This window comes from Crocodylus siamensis, chromosome 11 (assembly GCF_052110815.1).
Source record: "Crocodylus siamensis isolate JL-2025a chromosome 11, ASM5211081v1, whole genome shotgun sequence".
NCBI lineage: Eukaryota > Metazoa > Chordata > Crocodylia > Crocodylidae > Crocodylus > Crocodylus siamensis.
The window spans coordinates 10,620,823-10,636,807 of NC_143405.1; the positions used below are offsets into that span (position 1 = coordinate 10,620,823).

Consider the following 15,985-nt stretch of genomic DNA (forward strand, 5'->3'; position numbering starts at 1 on the left):
CGAGGAGTCTGGAGGCAGAGGGGCTGGGCCGGATGTGGGGCCTGGAGTGTCCAGACACCCTGACGTTGGAGGGGGATGACTGGACGATGTTATCTGCAGCTCCAGTGATTGACAGGAAATGGACGGCTAAGGGGAAGCGAGTGGAAAGTTACCCGTGCGAGGCAGCGGCACTGAATGAAGGGAGGCTGCAGGGCAAGGGCCAGGCAAGAGGAGGGGCTCCCTCCATGCTGTGGGTGCAGGAGCATGGGGCCAGCTGGGTCTCTCCCTGGGCTGGGGTCTGGGGGGTACTGGCTGCTCCAGGAGGCTCTGCCCTGGGTGGGGTGAAGGGCTCTTGGAAGAGCTGCTACCCTTTCCCAGCTCTCTCTTGGGCAGGTTCTCAGGTAACTGGTGCCCACTGTGGCTCCACTCTCTACTGGGGGAAATCAGTGGCTTGTACTACCTGCAAGTCATTGGGAGAGACTAAATGGGTCTCTTCAGTACAGATCAGAGGTGGCTGAGTGGGCCACAATAGAGGCTTCCAACGTACTGAACGGTTTTGCAAAAGTCAACAGGGGTCTATTGTTACGGTCTCTCCCAGTGCTAGAGCTACGGGACATAACGTGAAACAATTAGGCAGCAGGTTCACAACTAACGAGAGGCAGTTTGCTTTACACCCTGTGTAATTCACCTACCGCAAGATGCTGGTAGCCTTGATCACTTCAAAAGGAGACTGGACAAATTCACAGTGGAAAGGTCCACCAGGAGGTTACCGTACATGGGAGATAGGGGCGCAGCCTCTGAATCAGTCCGGATGCTGAAAGCTGCCGTGGAAGAGGAGCAAGGGGTGGAAAATTGTGGATGTGCCCTGTTTACCCTCCCCTACTTCAACACCTACTGCGAGACGCACACTGGGGTAGATGGACCCGTGGTCTGACCCCAAAGATGGCAATTGTTATGTTCTCATTATAACAGCCCCTTCTGGCCTTTGTGATTCCTGAATGGATCACTCCTGCGATTGCTGGCAGGGTCCCAGACAGTGGCAGTGGAAACGGATTAGGGACTCGATCACTTCCTGCTGATCTTGGGCAAAGCTGTAAGTAGCAGAGGCCCAGAGTGGCTTGTCTGCAGCCTTTGGCCATTTGCCCTGCATCACTTTACAACCTGCTCTTCCCAGGAAGGTTTCCTTCAGGACCTTTCAGGCTCAAACCATACACGCCTGTGTGCCAACACACGTACTTAAAATAAAGTTTAAGTGCTGAAGATGTCTCTGATAGCCCCTGCCAGGCGCAATGCACGTGTATCAGGAAACTCTCTTCTGGCACGTCTGCTCCAAGGACCCCTCCGTGTCAAAGCCCTAGTTCCTGCTCCCAGCCCACAGAAGATGCAGCCGCAGCTGTGCTATGTGCCGAGTGACAGCTGAGAAGACGGATTTACTTTCAAGGGTGAACTCAGGCAAGGTGAAGGCAGCTTCCAGAGAAGCTTTGCGTTAGGGTCATGGCCCAGTCCACTACCCACCTATTGTCCTGCACTTCCTTGACACGCCAGCTAGACCAACCATGCAGTCGGCAGCATCAGGAGGAAGATAAACAGTGGCTTATCTGGGCTCCACAGGCAGCGTCAGTCTTCCCCTCCAGTCCTACCCCAAGCAGCCAGTCTAGGGAAATACCACTGGGACCAGACACTGGTCTCCCGCGGCCGCTCAGAACTCATAGACAGGCTTTATCTGTTTATGCTCCTGCGGCCCCGATCCCATCTCATGCACAGAGCGCTCTGGACTCGCAGACAAAAGTGGGAGATTAGATCTGTGCCCCGTTGGGAGCTGCCTGGAGCGCTGCTCCTGTCTGAGCGAGCCTGCTGACCTGTCTGGCCTGGGCCCCGGCTTGGCTGTGCTGGCTGGGAGGAGCTAGCCCCACAAGACGCATTCAAAGCGGAGATCCCCAGCTGGAGAGAGCACGCAGCTACCCAGGCAGAGACACGGGCAGAGGAATTTGCCATTCTCCCACAGCAGCTCTGCTGTGCGTGTCCAGGGGGAGAACAAGATGCGGTTTCAACCTGCTCTGTTGAAGCTCCCCCGTCCACACCCCATCAGGCGCCTCCTGCTATTTCACGCCATATCCCCTCACCAGTTCCCTCGCACGGCTCTGCACTCCCCAGCTGCACGTCACTCAGCTTCTCGTGGCCGGCACCTTGGTACCGTCGAGCCACCGGTGCACCTGCCCCACACTGCAGACACCTGCCTCCCCCCACAGCACTGACTTCCTTACCCGTGCCATACACCAAACCCCACCTGCAGGCAGCCCTGTCACAGATGGACTGGTACATGCCCCCCTTCCTTGCCAAATACCCCTGCCTCACATAACCCACCCAGGCCCTCACACCAGGGCGCCCTGACGTCATCTTTGCCTCTGCCCCCAACCCTTCACGGTGCTGCCTTCGTGGCACGCTTGCACTAGCCCCTGCGTGTGCTCTTCCTCCTAGGGCTGGGGCGCCTGCCTCAGCAGCCTTGCCTGAGGGCCGTGGGTCAGAGCACGCTCCACTGCGGGGCTGCCCCTCATCACATGTGACCTGGTGTGCGTCAGCCCTCAGCACACTGGCAAGAAGCTGGCGTGCCTAGGAGATAAGCGCACACCTGGAAGCGCTGCGAGGATGGGTACCGCTGCTCGGCTTTTCAGCTCCTTTCTGCTTTACAGTGCTAATAAAGACTCCTTGGGGCATAGGCAACATGTAGGGGAGGGGTATGGGGGGCACATGCCCTCCCCCCAAGATTGGCTCTTGCCAGCCAGGTAGTGGGGGACGACAGCCTTTGCCCCCTGGGAATGTGGGGATGCCGACAGAAGCACCAGCAGCACTTCTGGGGCAATGATCGGCCACTGGGGGACCTCCCCCAGGTTGGTGAGCGGCCATTGGTGCCCCCCCCCAGGATTGGGGGGCACCAGTCACCCATGCCATGGAGATATGTGCATAGGCTGCTTGTTGCACCCATTTCCAGGAGAAACCACTCTCCTCCGCTGCTGCCTTTCCTCCCTGGGGGAACTGGGGAGTGGGATGGGTGGCAGGAGAGGCTGAAGTGGAGCTGAGAAGGGAGAACTTGCTTCCTCTCTGGTTGGCTCTGATTGAGCAGGTGCCTGCGTTCCCAGGGACTGGGCGAGGGCCTCCCCTGGCACAGCTACACCCCGGATCCCTGCATAAACACTGCTCAGACCCTGCTGCTCCGGCTGGGGGAAGGCAGGCTGGCTCCAGCATTATGTAATGATCAGATAACGCCACCCAGCTGGGCCCAGCCTGCCCCATGGGGCCGCAGGGTCGATCAGATAAGAGCTGGTTTATTTTTGTACTAGCTAAAAAAAAAGAAGAAATCTCTCTTTTTTCCAGCTCCTTCCCTCCCCTTCCCTCCCCTGTGCCTGCATTGACGGGAGCAGGAGCTGGGACAGCCTGTCGCGTCGCCTCGGCTCCCGGGCGTGTGGACCAGGCATGTTGGGGGGGTGGGGGGCAGGGAGGGGGCAATTCCTGTTTTTCGGAAGACAGATCAAGGAGACGCTGAGCAAACAGAGCGGACAAAACAATGGTGCAGACACTGGGAGCAGCCTGGGGAGATGGAGGAGACCAGACTGTGTGGGGGGCCGAGGTCACTCTTATGGACTCACAGGCCAGAGGGAAATGGCTGGATTAGGACCTTGGAGACTGCCTCAGGCAGTGGTTCCAAGCCGTAACTAACCATCACGACCACATGAATGATTGTGCACTGGCACTCGTGCAGTGAGCTGGCAGGTCGGAGGTGGCAGTGGGCAAGAGCCCAAGCATCACAAAAGCCAAGCCACCATTGGCACTACTGAACAGGCTCCGCAGTGACAGACCCGAGGGAAATTCGCCGTTCTCTCACACTAACAGTGCTGTGCGTGTCCAGGGGGAGAGCAGGGAAGAGCAGCCTGCGCCACCCCGTTTGATGGCGACACACACGACACATGGGGTCTGGGAGCATGCACTGAGACCCAGCGTGGGGCACCCCTTGCTGGATTGACTGGCCAGGTCTCAGGGTTGGCTCCTGTTTTGGGGCATGCGCACACGTGTGCGTGTGCATGCACGTATAACTTGACTCAGTTTCCTTAGTGAAACCGCTTGAGATTGGGTTTTTTTGTGCAAGGACCAGTACTTCCACTGGGCAGGTGGCAGCCAAGAGCTCCGAGGAGCAGATAGGCAGCTAGGGTAGGCAGTCCCATCCCCGACACTCCTGGGACCTGCAGTTCACGCAGGCCACTAGCAGACCAGGCCAGGAAATTATGCTGTTAAGTACCTGCCACCCCCAAGAGCTGCAAGGAGAGTGGGCCACGGCCACGTGGACCAGGTCAGCTCTGAGTCGCACCATACTCTTCCTTCTCTTCATGCTAGAAGTAGAGGGAGAGTGAAGGAAACAAACCCGCTTCGATTTGAGCTCTGCAAGTTGATTTCTGCTCCAGTCTCAGCTGGGAGGGGCCCCTGGCTTCCCAGGTCACTGGACATCCCGACAGGCTTTGGGTGTGGAAGGGACAGTGCAGATTTTGCCTGCACTGTCCCAGACCGTCAGCTCCTCTCTCCGTGCCCGAAAGGGGCTGGGTGTGGGCAGCGGGAGCTCTTTGTAGCTGGGCCAAACCTTTGTCCCACTGAAACAAATGGGGAGCTCAGGGCTCTCGGGGAGGGCGCTTTTCACAAAGCTCTCACTGCTTCTGATCTCCCAGGCCTTGAAAGATGTCTCCAAGTCACCTTCAGGGCACAGGCCTGGGAACAGAAACTGCTGACTTTACTGGACACCGAGAACTGTGGACATAACAGACCCAGGTTTCATTGCCTCCCTCCCCTTCTGCTAACTTCCCTTGCCCCTTCTGTCTGACTTCAGACTAACATGGCCAACTATTTCTTCTTGCTCCCCGGCTGACAGCTGCCTGCTTCCCTTTCAGGCAGTCAAATTCATTAACATACCTCAGAACAGTTTAACCTGACTTGCGCCTTCTTACCCAGACTCAGAGGGCCACTTGCAGCCTGGAAACTGGTCTCCTCTCTTCCCCAACTCCCCTCACAAAGCCAGCTTTTCCTGTCCCCGAGGACACATCAGTTTTCCCCAGCCCACTATTCCAGACACAGCCGGGTCAGCACACGCTGCCATGAGGCTTTCCTGGGGCACATCCCTTATTTCACTACACAGGCAGTATAAAATTGAAGTCACTACTAAGCACAGATACAGCCATAGCCTGGCGCCCAGGGACCTAGTCATATGATCAGACCCTTTCTGTTAGCTGGAAGACAAGGCCAGCAAATTGCCAGCAGCACCGAGCATGATGCTAATTAGCGGCAGAAGGAAGACAAGGCCAGTGGGTGTGATGCACATATAGGATTGCTCAGGGTGGGGGTGGGATTTAGGAGGTCTTTATAAGTGGAATTGAAAGCAGCTGAGCTGATGCAGTCTCTTCTCACAGCAGATGGGACTAGATACCCTAATGGTACCTTAAATGCTCCAAAGCCACTGCCACTCTATTCCAGCACCACAATAGAAGTCTTTACTATGAGCCCCCCCAAAAGACAAAACAAAACATACCTACCTTAATTCTCCTTTTCTCCCTGCCTTTCATTGCTGCTTGTTTCCCTATGCTTTACAGTATGTGAGAAATCCTGGTATGGAAGAATTCAGAGGTCTTCAAAGAAAACTGCAAAGGGTTGCATGGCTCAGCCTAGACTCTGCTTTGTCCCAGCCCAGCTGCAGCCCCATGGGCTAGCCCCAGCTAATCAGAGCTGGCTGGGGATGCTCAGAGCACCCTGGGGAGTGCCCAAGCTGGTCTCCCTTAGATTCCCTCAGCACTTTCTGTGGGCAAAGGTGGTTTTTCACTCTGTCTGGAACTGATACATAGAGCTGGCAGCTGCCGCCCCCCCCAGGGGTGTCTGTATTTCAGTGAGCTTGGCGCAGTTTGCGCCTCCATAAAGTGCTTTGAGGTAGAAGCACAAGAAACTCGAGTTCCTCAGCACTGACATGCCGTTATTTGCTTCCTTCTCTTGTAACCAGACCTCCCTTTCCTAAATCTCCCCCCCCCTTGAGCAATCCTATATGTGCATTACACCCACTGGCCTTGTCTTCCCTCTGCCATTAATTAGCATCGTGTACTGTGCTGCTGCCAATTTACTGGCATTGTTCTCCAGCTAACAGAAATATATAAGTTGAACTGAAAGCAGCTGAGCTGATGTGGTCTCTTCTCACAGCAGATGGGACTAGATACCATAATGGTCCCTTCCTCCCTTGTATATATAATGTTGTGTCTTGGGCCTACGACACAAATTTATGTATATATAATTTTGTGTCTTAGGCCAAATTAGTCACGAATTTTTTCAACTGAGCAGAGCGCAGTTGTTCAAGTCCGTGTTGCGCTACCACTGGCAAGTATCCTACCTCTCAGACTAGTCAGCCTGGGACTTCAGATGCTCCCAAATCCATGGTGGGCATCCTATGTGCAAACCCCAAGCCCAGAGGCCCTGGAGTTCAGATAGCCCCTAGTCTCGCTTGCCCCTAGCCAAAAGGCCATAGGCCATAGTGCTGGGCTCACCTTCCTGTGAGCTGCCTTCTGTCTCCAAGGCTTGAAATATGTACTCATCTCTGGGCCACGGTGATTCTCGCACCTAGGGACTGGTGTCTGGCCTTGGATAGTTGCCACTTCTGAACTGGTATGAACAAGGAGTCAGCAGATACTCCTACATCTGCATAACTTACCCCAAGTCCAGGATAGCATTACTGAGGGAAGAACGAGAAGTCAGCCTATACTGGTGTGACTTACATCTTCCATCCCAGGGTAGCCATTTGCTCAGTGCAAGCGGGCTATGGCCTGCTCCCTACCCCAGTGCAGTGAGGTACTGTAATGGTGTATACTGGGAACAGCTACCTTGTATGTCTCCTCTAGACCCCATAATCAATATGGGTGTACAAACCCAGTGACCATTACACAGGTGCAAGCAGGCTGCCTGTCCAGGCTCTCAGACAGCACCACGTGCTATGTACGCTTGACATACGGGGCCATGTACAGAGCCAATCCCGTATGTACGGGGCCAACCCCATGGTAACTCTGACCTAGTGGCCGCTGAGCCAGTACATGCAGCTGGACCAGTTCTTCAGCAGAGACTCCCTTCCAGTGACACAGGGGTTTCAAAGTGTGGCCTGGGCTGTGCCCTTGGCTATCAGCAGACAGTCAATGAGGGACGTGAACAGGACTGTCCTTAGGGATCCACCAGAGACACAGAGGAAACTTGGGGCTTTGAATGAAGACCTTGTGGGTGCAAGTCAGCGATGCTGTACCAGGGACAGATTTGTCCCAGTGCAACTCTCTAGCTGTGCCCCAATCCCACCTGAAGTATGTTAGCCCAGCACACATGAGGCTGCTAGGAGAGATCCCTGCCACGCGAGTGACTAGCGCAGCCCTCTCCCGACAGATCGCACGTGCTCTGGGAATGATCCTGCAGCCAGTGGTTGCTGTGGGATCCCCAGATCCAGCTAACTGCTTTCCTAGTCCTCCTTACTACAGGCTCGCCAGCTTCCAGGATTCGGTCACAAGCCTCTCTGATATTTGACGGCATTTTTCTCACAGTCCCAGCTCCTGGAGTCATGTGCCTAGAGGAAACTCAGCTTTCCATTCAAGCACCAAGTCTGTAACCCTCTGAAACCTTGCCAACACAACCCCCAAGGCTCAGAAATCAAAAGGAAAATTAAAAACAAAGAGTTTACATTAATTCAATTGACTTGAAATCCCTGTTTTAAAATCTCTGGTGTCTGGGACCAGACTCCCGATCTGCGATCTCTTGGCATTGGCAATAACTCGCTACCCTGACTCCACTGCTTTCTCCTGGACCCTGCCGAGAGAGACTTCTGCATGTTTTCAGAGCTCTTCTTTGAGCTGAGTGAGCTGCAGAAATAATGCCCTTGAGGATGTCTCAGTGCCTGTCAGGCTCTTCCTTCCTTCCCACTGTCTGAGGCTCATGCATTTCGGAAACCACCCCCAGTAACTATGTTATCTCCACAGCCACTACCCCTCCTGGAAACCTGACCTTGGGTCTGAAGCTGCTTCTCCTGCCAAGCCCGCTGTGCTGACCTGTTCGACTCTACCCGAACAGCAGGATCTCAGAGCATTATAAACTGCAGAGTGGACTCAGATTGCTGCGACCACCATCCCAGCCTTCCACCACGTCCCGCTGCAGCGCTACCCCGGCGGGCTGGATATGGCCATGTAGGACAGTCCCTTGGCAAAAGCCATGGTTCATTCCCAGAGCAAGATTTTGGCTCCATCTCTCCTACTTAATTCTCATTCTTCCTGGGAACTGACACCCTCCCTTCGGGGAGATCCTGGCCTGCGCATTTCTTTCTGTGCACTCAAATGTTTGCTCCTTCCAAATTTTTGCTCGTATGTAGTTGCTGGAGACGAGTAAACTCTCCCCCCCTCCAGGCCCAATGTTGCTTCACTCTTTGGCCTGGATGTTTGCAGGATTTTTACAACGGTGAAGAAACACAGCTGGGCTGTTCTCCAAGCAGCTTATTTTTCCAGACTAGATGATCCCAGTGAGAGGATTTCTCTCCATTGAGGCTATTTGGCCAAATTCCCTGTTTCCTTACAGTCTCAGGTTTCAAAGCCTGCTAAGTTTGAGGGAGAGATTTCTTTGTTTCCCCTTCTCTCCCCCCTGCTGCTCTGGGGCCTTAAAAGCAAAAGGGAGGGGGAACAGGGATGGGGTGTAGGGGGGGACCTGCGGTCTGTACTTCTTTCCAACATATCCAGGCTTCCCCCACTCCTGGCAACACTTGAAGCTGTTTCCTCAGCAAAACCCCGGCTCACGGGATTCTGCCCGCAACAGCCGGGGCTCAGCTTCACTGAGTAATCAAAAAAAAAGCCGTTTTGCGCAAAGCCAGGCCCTTGGCTGGCGTGAGTCAGCCCCTGCCCATCGTGGGTCACCAGGTTCTGTGGTGGAGCAACACCGACAGCCCGGCTGCACAGCTCTCCGGGCGCCGGCAGTAACCCCAGGGCATCCCAGCCAGAGAGGAGTGACCTTGTGTCCAAATGAACCCTTAGCAGCTGCTCCCACTGGCTCTGCACTGTCTGCTCCCAGGGTATTTCCTAAGAGCTGTTTATCTGGAGGTTTCCTGGAACCCACCAACACCCCCCATCCAGCTCCCTCCAGCTTCCGTAAGTCTGATCCAAAGTCCATCGAGAGTCTGTCCATCAACTTCCATGGATCCTGGATGAGACCCACTGAGCCAGATCCTGGGAGCTGCAGCGTGGCCGTGGTCCCCGCTGAAGCCCCTTGCACTTTACAGGAGGGGCGCAGCCCTTTTGCAGGAGCAGCTCTGATGACAAAAAGCCACTGGCCTTGCACTGTAGCTCTGCACGCTGCCCCCAGCCCTGAGGACCTCACAACAAATCATTACATGACACGAACCTCCCAGCCCCAGGCGGCCCAGGATGCTCCTCGACCCAGCCCTGGGAGTGCAGCCGGGGGCACGGCGCGGCCGGCTGAGGCCTAGCGAACCTCGCCGGCAGAGAGCGGAGCTGGGGCCGTGACACTCTTCCACCGCTCTTGTTTCTAGAGAAGCTGGATGGAGCCGGGGACCAGCAGCCCAGCATCAAGCTTATTTTGCCCCACTGGCTTCCCCACGGAGAAGGCGAGGAGACCAGACTGGGGGATTCCCACCAGGGGCAGATGCCCCAGCCTTTCTGGGACAGAGCAGGACTCTGGGAAGCAGGAACGCCTGGCTTGACTTGAATTCATGAGGACTTGCGAAAATGGAGCTCAGGAGAGCGGTGAGGAGGCCGGCGAGAAGGAAGAGGCAGAAACAAGGCAGAAAGAGACAAAATGAACCCAGCCCCCCTCCGTGCTGAGCTCGGGAACGACCGGGGAAGGAAGAGCAACTCACTTGTGTGGGCGCGCGAGCAACAGAGCAGCAGCGCGGCGAGGCCCAGGAGAGTCTGCATGGCGTGGGAACGCTGCGTCCTGCTCCGGCGCCGCGGCCTGGCTCGTCTTAGCCCGTGTCCAGAGGCAGCGGCCTGGCCCCAGAGAGCCTCGACGGGCTGCACGGCCGCACGGTGGGACTGCGGGCAGGCAGGCGGAGGAAGGGGGATCTGCTCCACTCCAGCCTTGGGGCAGTTCCCGAGCCGGCGGCGGCAGAGAAGGAAGCAGGGACCCCCGGCAGACCTGGAGGCTGCGGCTGGTCGCGTCCCGGCTCCTCCGCCGAGGGGATGTGCTGGAGAGGAACTCGCAGCGCCTGAATGCGCGGCACTGACTCAACCCAGCACTGATGACCCAGAGCGGCAGGAAATCAACTCCCTTTAGAGGAGGGTCTGCCAAGCGCTTGCTTGCCAAAAAGAGGGAGGAAATGCCGCTTGTAGAGGCTCCGAGCCTCTGCTGGAGGTCACACACTGACAGCAATGAGGGGGGGCTGTGTCCTGAGACCGAAGGAGAGCCGGCCAGGATGCCGGGTGCTCACACTCCTCCCTCCCCGCCTCTGGAGGGGGCTCCTAGACCGTGGGTGGCTCCTGGAGGCAGCTCTGTTCCCCCCCATGGGCCTGCATTTGATTTTCTGCAGCCCAGTGGGCCACATACCATCCCCTGGCATCACTCTATCCTCAAGAACATCTGCAGGGGCCCCAGGGTGGGGGACCTTGCACAGAGCTGGGGCTGGGGCACGCACCGCAGGGACTGCAGGAAGTATGTGGACACTGCCTCCTCCTTACCCTGACTCCTTCCCTCAGGAAGGAACATGCCTTAGTGGTTGGTGCACAGCACTGGGAGTCCATTGCTGGCATCTCGGGGACCTTTGGCCAGTCATTGCACCCCTCTGTGCCTCCATTTCCCTCTCTGTAAAATGGGCAGAACTGTCTCCTTTCAGGGAATCTGGAGGGAGGAAGGATACAAGACTTACAGTCAGTAGCCAGTCTTCAGTGCTGTGGATGGCAGGCGACAGAGGGGGGTGAAGTGTCACTCACAGCACCACGGAGGGAAACCAGGTGGGAACTGCGTGTCTGGGAGGCCAAGCAGAGACATAAGACCTGAGCAACACAGGTTTCATACTGCCAAAGGATAAGAAGTACATAGATGGAAGAAACGGTAGCTGTCAAGGCATGTAAATGAGGAGATGCTATGCTAGTTTGGACATGTGTTATGTAAAGTGAGGTAAACTGTTATGTTTTTAATGTGGAGAGGGGAGGATTTTGATTTCAATGAAAAAAACCCAACGAAGAGGTCTCATAGAGCTGACAACACACAATCTGAAGCACCGCAGCCGCTTGACAGCCCCAGTCAGCCCAGAGAGATCTTGGGGACTATGGTGCTGCGGATACAAAGCGGGGACAGCACCACACGGGCCGGTTTTGCAGGCCCCCTACGCTGCCACGAGGAACATGCACAGACTTCCAGCGTACTCCACGCTGGACTTGCCTGGCAGCACCGCAGGTCAGAGGTAGTGGGAGGTGGTTGTTAATCCAGGCACTGTGCAGAAGTCCAAGGGCTGGTTCACACCAAAGTTACATCTGGAGCAAGGACGTGGACAGGCTCTTAGCTGTGAGCTGCGACTGGACACGACAGGGGCCCCAACGGGGTTCAGGAGGGTCCCCCCTATCCTCACGTGTGGAGCCAGTTTGTAGCCAGGTTAGGAGACAAATGTCTCACAGGGGCCTCATTCTCCGGTTACTTACTATGCAGGGACAGGGCAAAGACAGAACAACAGGGCTGCATGGTAATCCCGGGTAAGCTCTTTGAAAAAATTATCCTGGCACACATCCAGGAGGGCCTTGCGGGGGAATGCATGCTCAGGGGCAACCAACATGGGTTCATCAGTGGCAGGTCTTGTCAGACCAACCTGGTGGCCTTTTACGATCAGGTCACCAAATCATTAGATGCAGGGGTTGCTGTGGATGTAGTCTTTCTGGACTTCCGGAAGGCTTTCGACACTGTCTCTCACCCTGTCCTCATCAAAAAGCTGGGAGACTGTGGTGTCGATGCCCACACGGTCAAATGGGTAGCCAAATGGTTAGAGGGCCGCACTCAGAGGGTGGTAGTGGATGGGTTCTTCTCGACCTGGAAGGACGTAGGCAGTGGGGTCCCCCAGGGCTCGGTCCTCGGGCCCGCACTGTTCAACATCTTCATCAGTGACTTGGATGAGGGGGTAGAAAGCACCCTGTTCAAGTTTGCTGATGACACTAAGATGTGGGGGGATGTGGGTGCACTAGAAGGGTGCAATAGGCTACAAGCTGACCTTGACAGGTTGCAACGGTGGGCGGATGAGAATAGGATGGGGTTTAACACTGATAAGTGCAAGGTGTTGCACATGGGGAGGAAGAACCGGCACCACACTTACAGGTTGGGGAACTCCCCTCTTGCCAGCACGGAGACAGAAAAGGATCTTGGAGTCGTCATTGACTCCACGATGAACATGGGCCGGCAGCGTGGGGAGGCAGTCAAGAAGGCCAACCGTACCCTGTCATGCATCCACAGATGCATCTCGAGCAGGTCCAGGGAGGTGATCCTCCCCCTCTATGCGGCACTGGTCAGGCCGCAGCTGGAGTACTGCGTCCAGTTCTGGGCGCCACACTTCAAGAGGGACGTGGACGATATGGAAAGAGTCCAGAGGAGGGCCACTCGTATGATCAGGGGTCAGCAGGGCAGGCCTTATGAGGAGAGGCTACGGGACCTGAACCTGTTTAGCCTCCACAAGAGAAGGTTAAGGGGGGACCTTGTGGCCTGCTACAAACTGGTCAGGGGGGATCAGCAGGTATTGGGGGAGTCCCTGTTCCCCCGTGCGCTGCCAGGAGTGACCAGGAATAACGGTCACAAGCTGGCGGAGGGTAGGTTTAGATTAGATATTAGGAGGCGCTACTTCACAGTCAGGGCGGCTAGGGCCTGGAACCGGCTTCCAGGGGAAGTGGTGCAGGCTCCTAGCCTGGGGATTTTTAAAAGGAAGTTAGATGAGCACCTTGCCGGGGTCATCTGACCCCGGTGCACTTTCCTGCCAAGGCAGGGGGTCGGACTAGATGATCTTCCTAGGTCCCTTCCGACTCTAGCTACTATGAAACTATGGAGCTGGGAGCCAAGGAGCCGCAGCGGCAAAGGGGAACGGGTGATCATTCCCATGACCACAGCACCTCAGCCCAGGCAGCCCAGGCTCCTGGGGCTCAGACAGACCTTCAGCATTAGAGATGGACCTGCACAAAAAGGCAGGTCCATCTGGGTGTTTCCCCAGGGTCTGGCTCCTGAATCCACAGCGCGCCGGCAGGATAACAGGACAGCACCCGCGTGCTGGCAACGTGGAAGGGCTGTGGGTGTCTGGAAAGAGCCCACAGCAGCGCTGAGGACACCACGGAAGATCAGCAACCCATTTGCCTCTCAGCTAGTTACAGGCTGCTCTTGCTCCCTGCAGCTCTCAAGCACCTGGTCCCTCGCTCTCCCAGACTGCAGGGCTCCTCTCGGCTGCTCCCCCACAGCCCCCTGGCATCCCAGGTCCCTGATGGGGGAAACGAGCACTGGGAGGAACAAGGGTCGAAGGCGGGCCTCCAAAGCCACTGCTGCTCCATTGCCATCTCAATGGGAAACGGGGACACAGAGGACTGGCTTGGTTCCCTTTCTTGCTTGCACTCAGGCACGCACCAGGGCAGGACCTGCCACCCCAGGCTTGGGGGCCAGGTCTGCCATGCCTGCAAACAAATGAACAGGGGGCACCAGGGATCAAAGGCAGGAGCAAATGTTTATCCCAGGGCTTCTGCATGGCACCAGCCGTTGAACGGCGCAGAAGATGTTTATGTAGCTGTGGGGCAGGAGGAGGTGTCACAAGGATGCCAAGAGCCAAGTGAATGCCTCACACATGGGCTTCAGGCTGGAAGGAGGTGAGTAGAAAGCTACAGCAACAGCCACAGGGTCGGCCAGGCAGACGGCGAGCAACACAGTGCTCATACAGCCAGCGAGGCGCCCAGTGAGAGCAAGGGGGCAAAGAGGCGCAAGAGCCCAGCTCCAAGGGGAGAGAGTGGGGAAGGCCGATCCCCTGCCCCCTCTCACACTCCCCCCCAGCACCCTCCAGGGCTCGAACGCCACTGCTGGCGCCTTCCCTTCCAGTCAAATCCTCCCTCTAGAGCACACGCTCTCGGCCAAGCCTCGCCCAAGGAGCCCTCCTCCAGCAGACGCCTGGGCTGCGTCCAGTCTGGCCCTTCATCCGGTGCCTTACACGTCTGCCTTGGAGCGTGTCTCTCTCCACGCCGCATGCTGGATGAGACACATTCCTGACTGGCCGGTTCCCATTGACTTCAGGACATCAAAGAGGAACATGACCTGAAAGGCCTTGCCTCCTGGAATAGCTGTATATACAGCTGGCCCTCTGCATTTCCCCCTCTGTTATCTTTGGCCTGGCCGGGGCTAGAGGCAGAGATCGATGGATTGATCCGTCTTCAAGGTGGGTGGGAAGTGCCCTGCTGACAACCCGCATGGTTGTGGTAACATTTCTGCCTGGCCAGTTGCCCCAATGGCAGGAAAGAACGAGCCTTAGCCATCGGCGTAGGGAGAGGACAACAGGAACAAAGCGTGCGGAGGTCCCGGTGCCATTGTTTGCTGTTCCCCGAGACGTGTAGGCTCAGCCGCGGCTCCTTCAGCCGACAGTTCCTCCCTCCGAGGAGCACAGAAGGTGCAAAACCTCTGGCAGGACCGGGCTCAAGCCCTGGCAGAGGTGTCTTCAGAGTCAGGGGCAGCCTATCCCCCAGCCCTGGGCCCACATTAGCACAAGATCCTTATGTCTCTCACCTTTTTCTTTTTTTAAATTAAAATTATATGCATGTGAGAAAGAGAGAGAGTTTTATAGTGTGTGTGTGTGTGTGTGTGTGTGTGTATGCACACACACATATATACATATACACATATACACCACCCCCCTGTTATTAACTCTCCATCACACATCTTAAAACCGCATTAAGAAACCTGCACTTCCCATTACAACAAATGCATCCACTCGCCTGCACACCTACCCTCCACCCTCACCTACCCCAATCACACTCCTTTGTAAGCCCCAAGTTGGGGTTTGGGCTATTCTCAGTTCATTCGCTGTCACTTCTGCAGCTGCTAATCCTGTTGTAGTCCTTCTTGCCGTCTCCAGGTCCAGCTGTGTCTCTGTCCTCTTCGTTCTCTCTGTACACTCCCCCTCCCAAGGGGTCTTTGAACAACCTGTGCCAGGTGCCGCTTTACCAGATGAAGTCAGCTGCGTCCTCACTCTCCATCCTCACTCACTGATTTCTGCTGGTAGGACTGAAGTTCGCTCAGAAACATTTTAACACAGCCTGCTTCCTTGAGCTCGGCATGCCTGTATAACAGGAGGTTCCTGCATTGCCACAGGGCACTCCTGACACAGGACACAAACTGGTGGAAACGCGTTGTCTGGGACCCCTGCTGCTCAGTCAGGTGTCCGCACATCACCGCCTCCCTTGTCATCAGCCTGACTCCTGTCACTCTTTCAAGGAGCTGGCTTACCTTTTCCCACACACCCTTGGTATACGGGCAGTACCATAAGAGGTGATCAGTGGTCTCTGCTTCTTTTCTCACCTGCCCATTTGGAACAGCAGCCACTGGGTCATAGACCCCTGCTCTACATTGTGTCAGGGTGGCCAGGGAAAGATCAACCTCCTCCCTGCGTTCCTGAGGCTGGGCACCCATCATGAAGGTTGTGGTTGCTCTTATTTAACATGGGAAAAAATAAGAAACAAAATGAGGGATCAGTCCCAGCTCTCTTCCCCTTTGGATGCCCATTCCAACACAACAGCCTCCAGGTGCCCAAGCCTCTACCCATCTGTGGTACTGCTGTCCCCCGCCAATGCCCTGTGCACAGCAGCATCTTCCCATCTGCAGCATGCTTATCCCCTACATGGGAATAATAGTGCTGCCCTCCCATTTCACAGATGGGGATACTGAGGCAGTGAGAATTTAAGTGCTTTGCTCAAGGTCGCGAAGTCTGTAGCAGTGCAGGAAACGGAAGTAAGGCACCCTG

The 15,985-nt window shown here is 56.0% G+C and overlaps 1 protein-coding gene across 1 annotated transcript in view; it reads right to left on the reverse strand.

Moving 5' to 3' along the window:
* The window catches only part of ENG (endoglin), a 37,261-nt gene extending 26,780 nt beyond the window's left edge, over positions 1-10,481 (reverse strand). The window contains exon 1 of the mRNA XM_090021788.1: positions 9,887-10,481. Within this exon, the coding sequence (XP_089877914.1) occupies positions 9,887-9,944 (58 nt within the window). The 5' untranslated portion in view covers positions 9,945-10,481. The remainder of the gene's footprint in view (positions 1-9,886) is intronic.
* Positions 10,482-15,985: the final 5,504 nt, after the last annotated feature.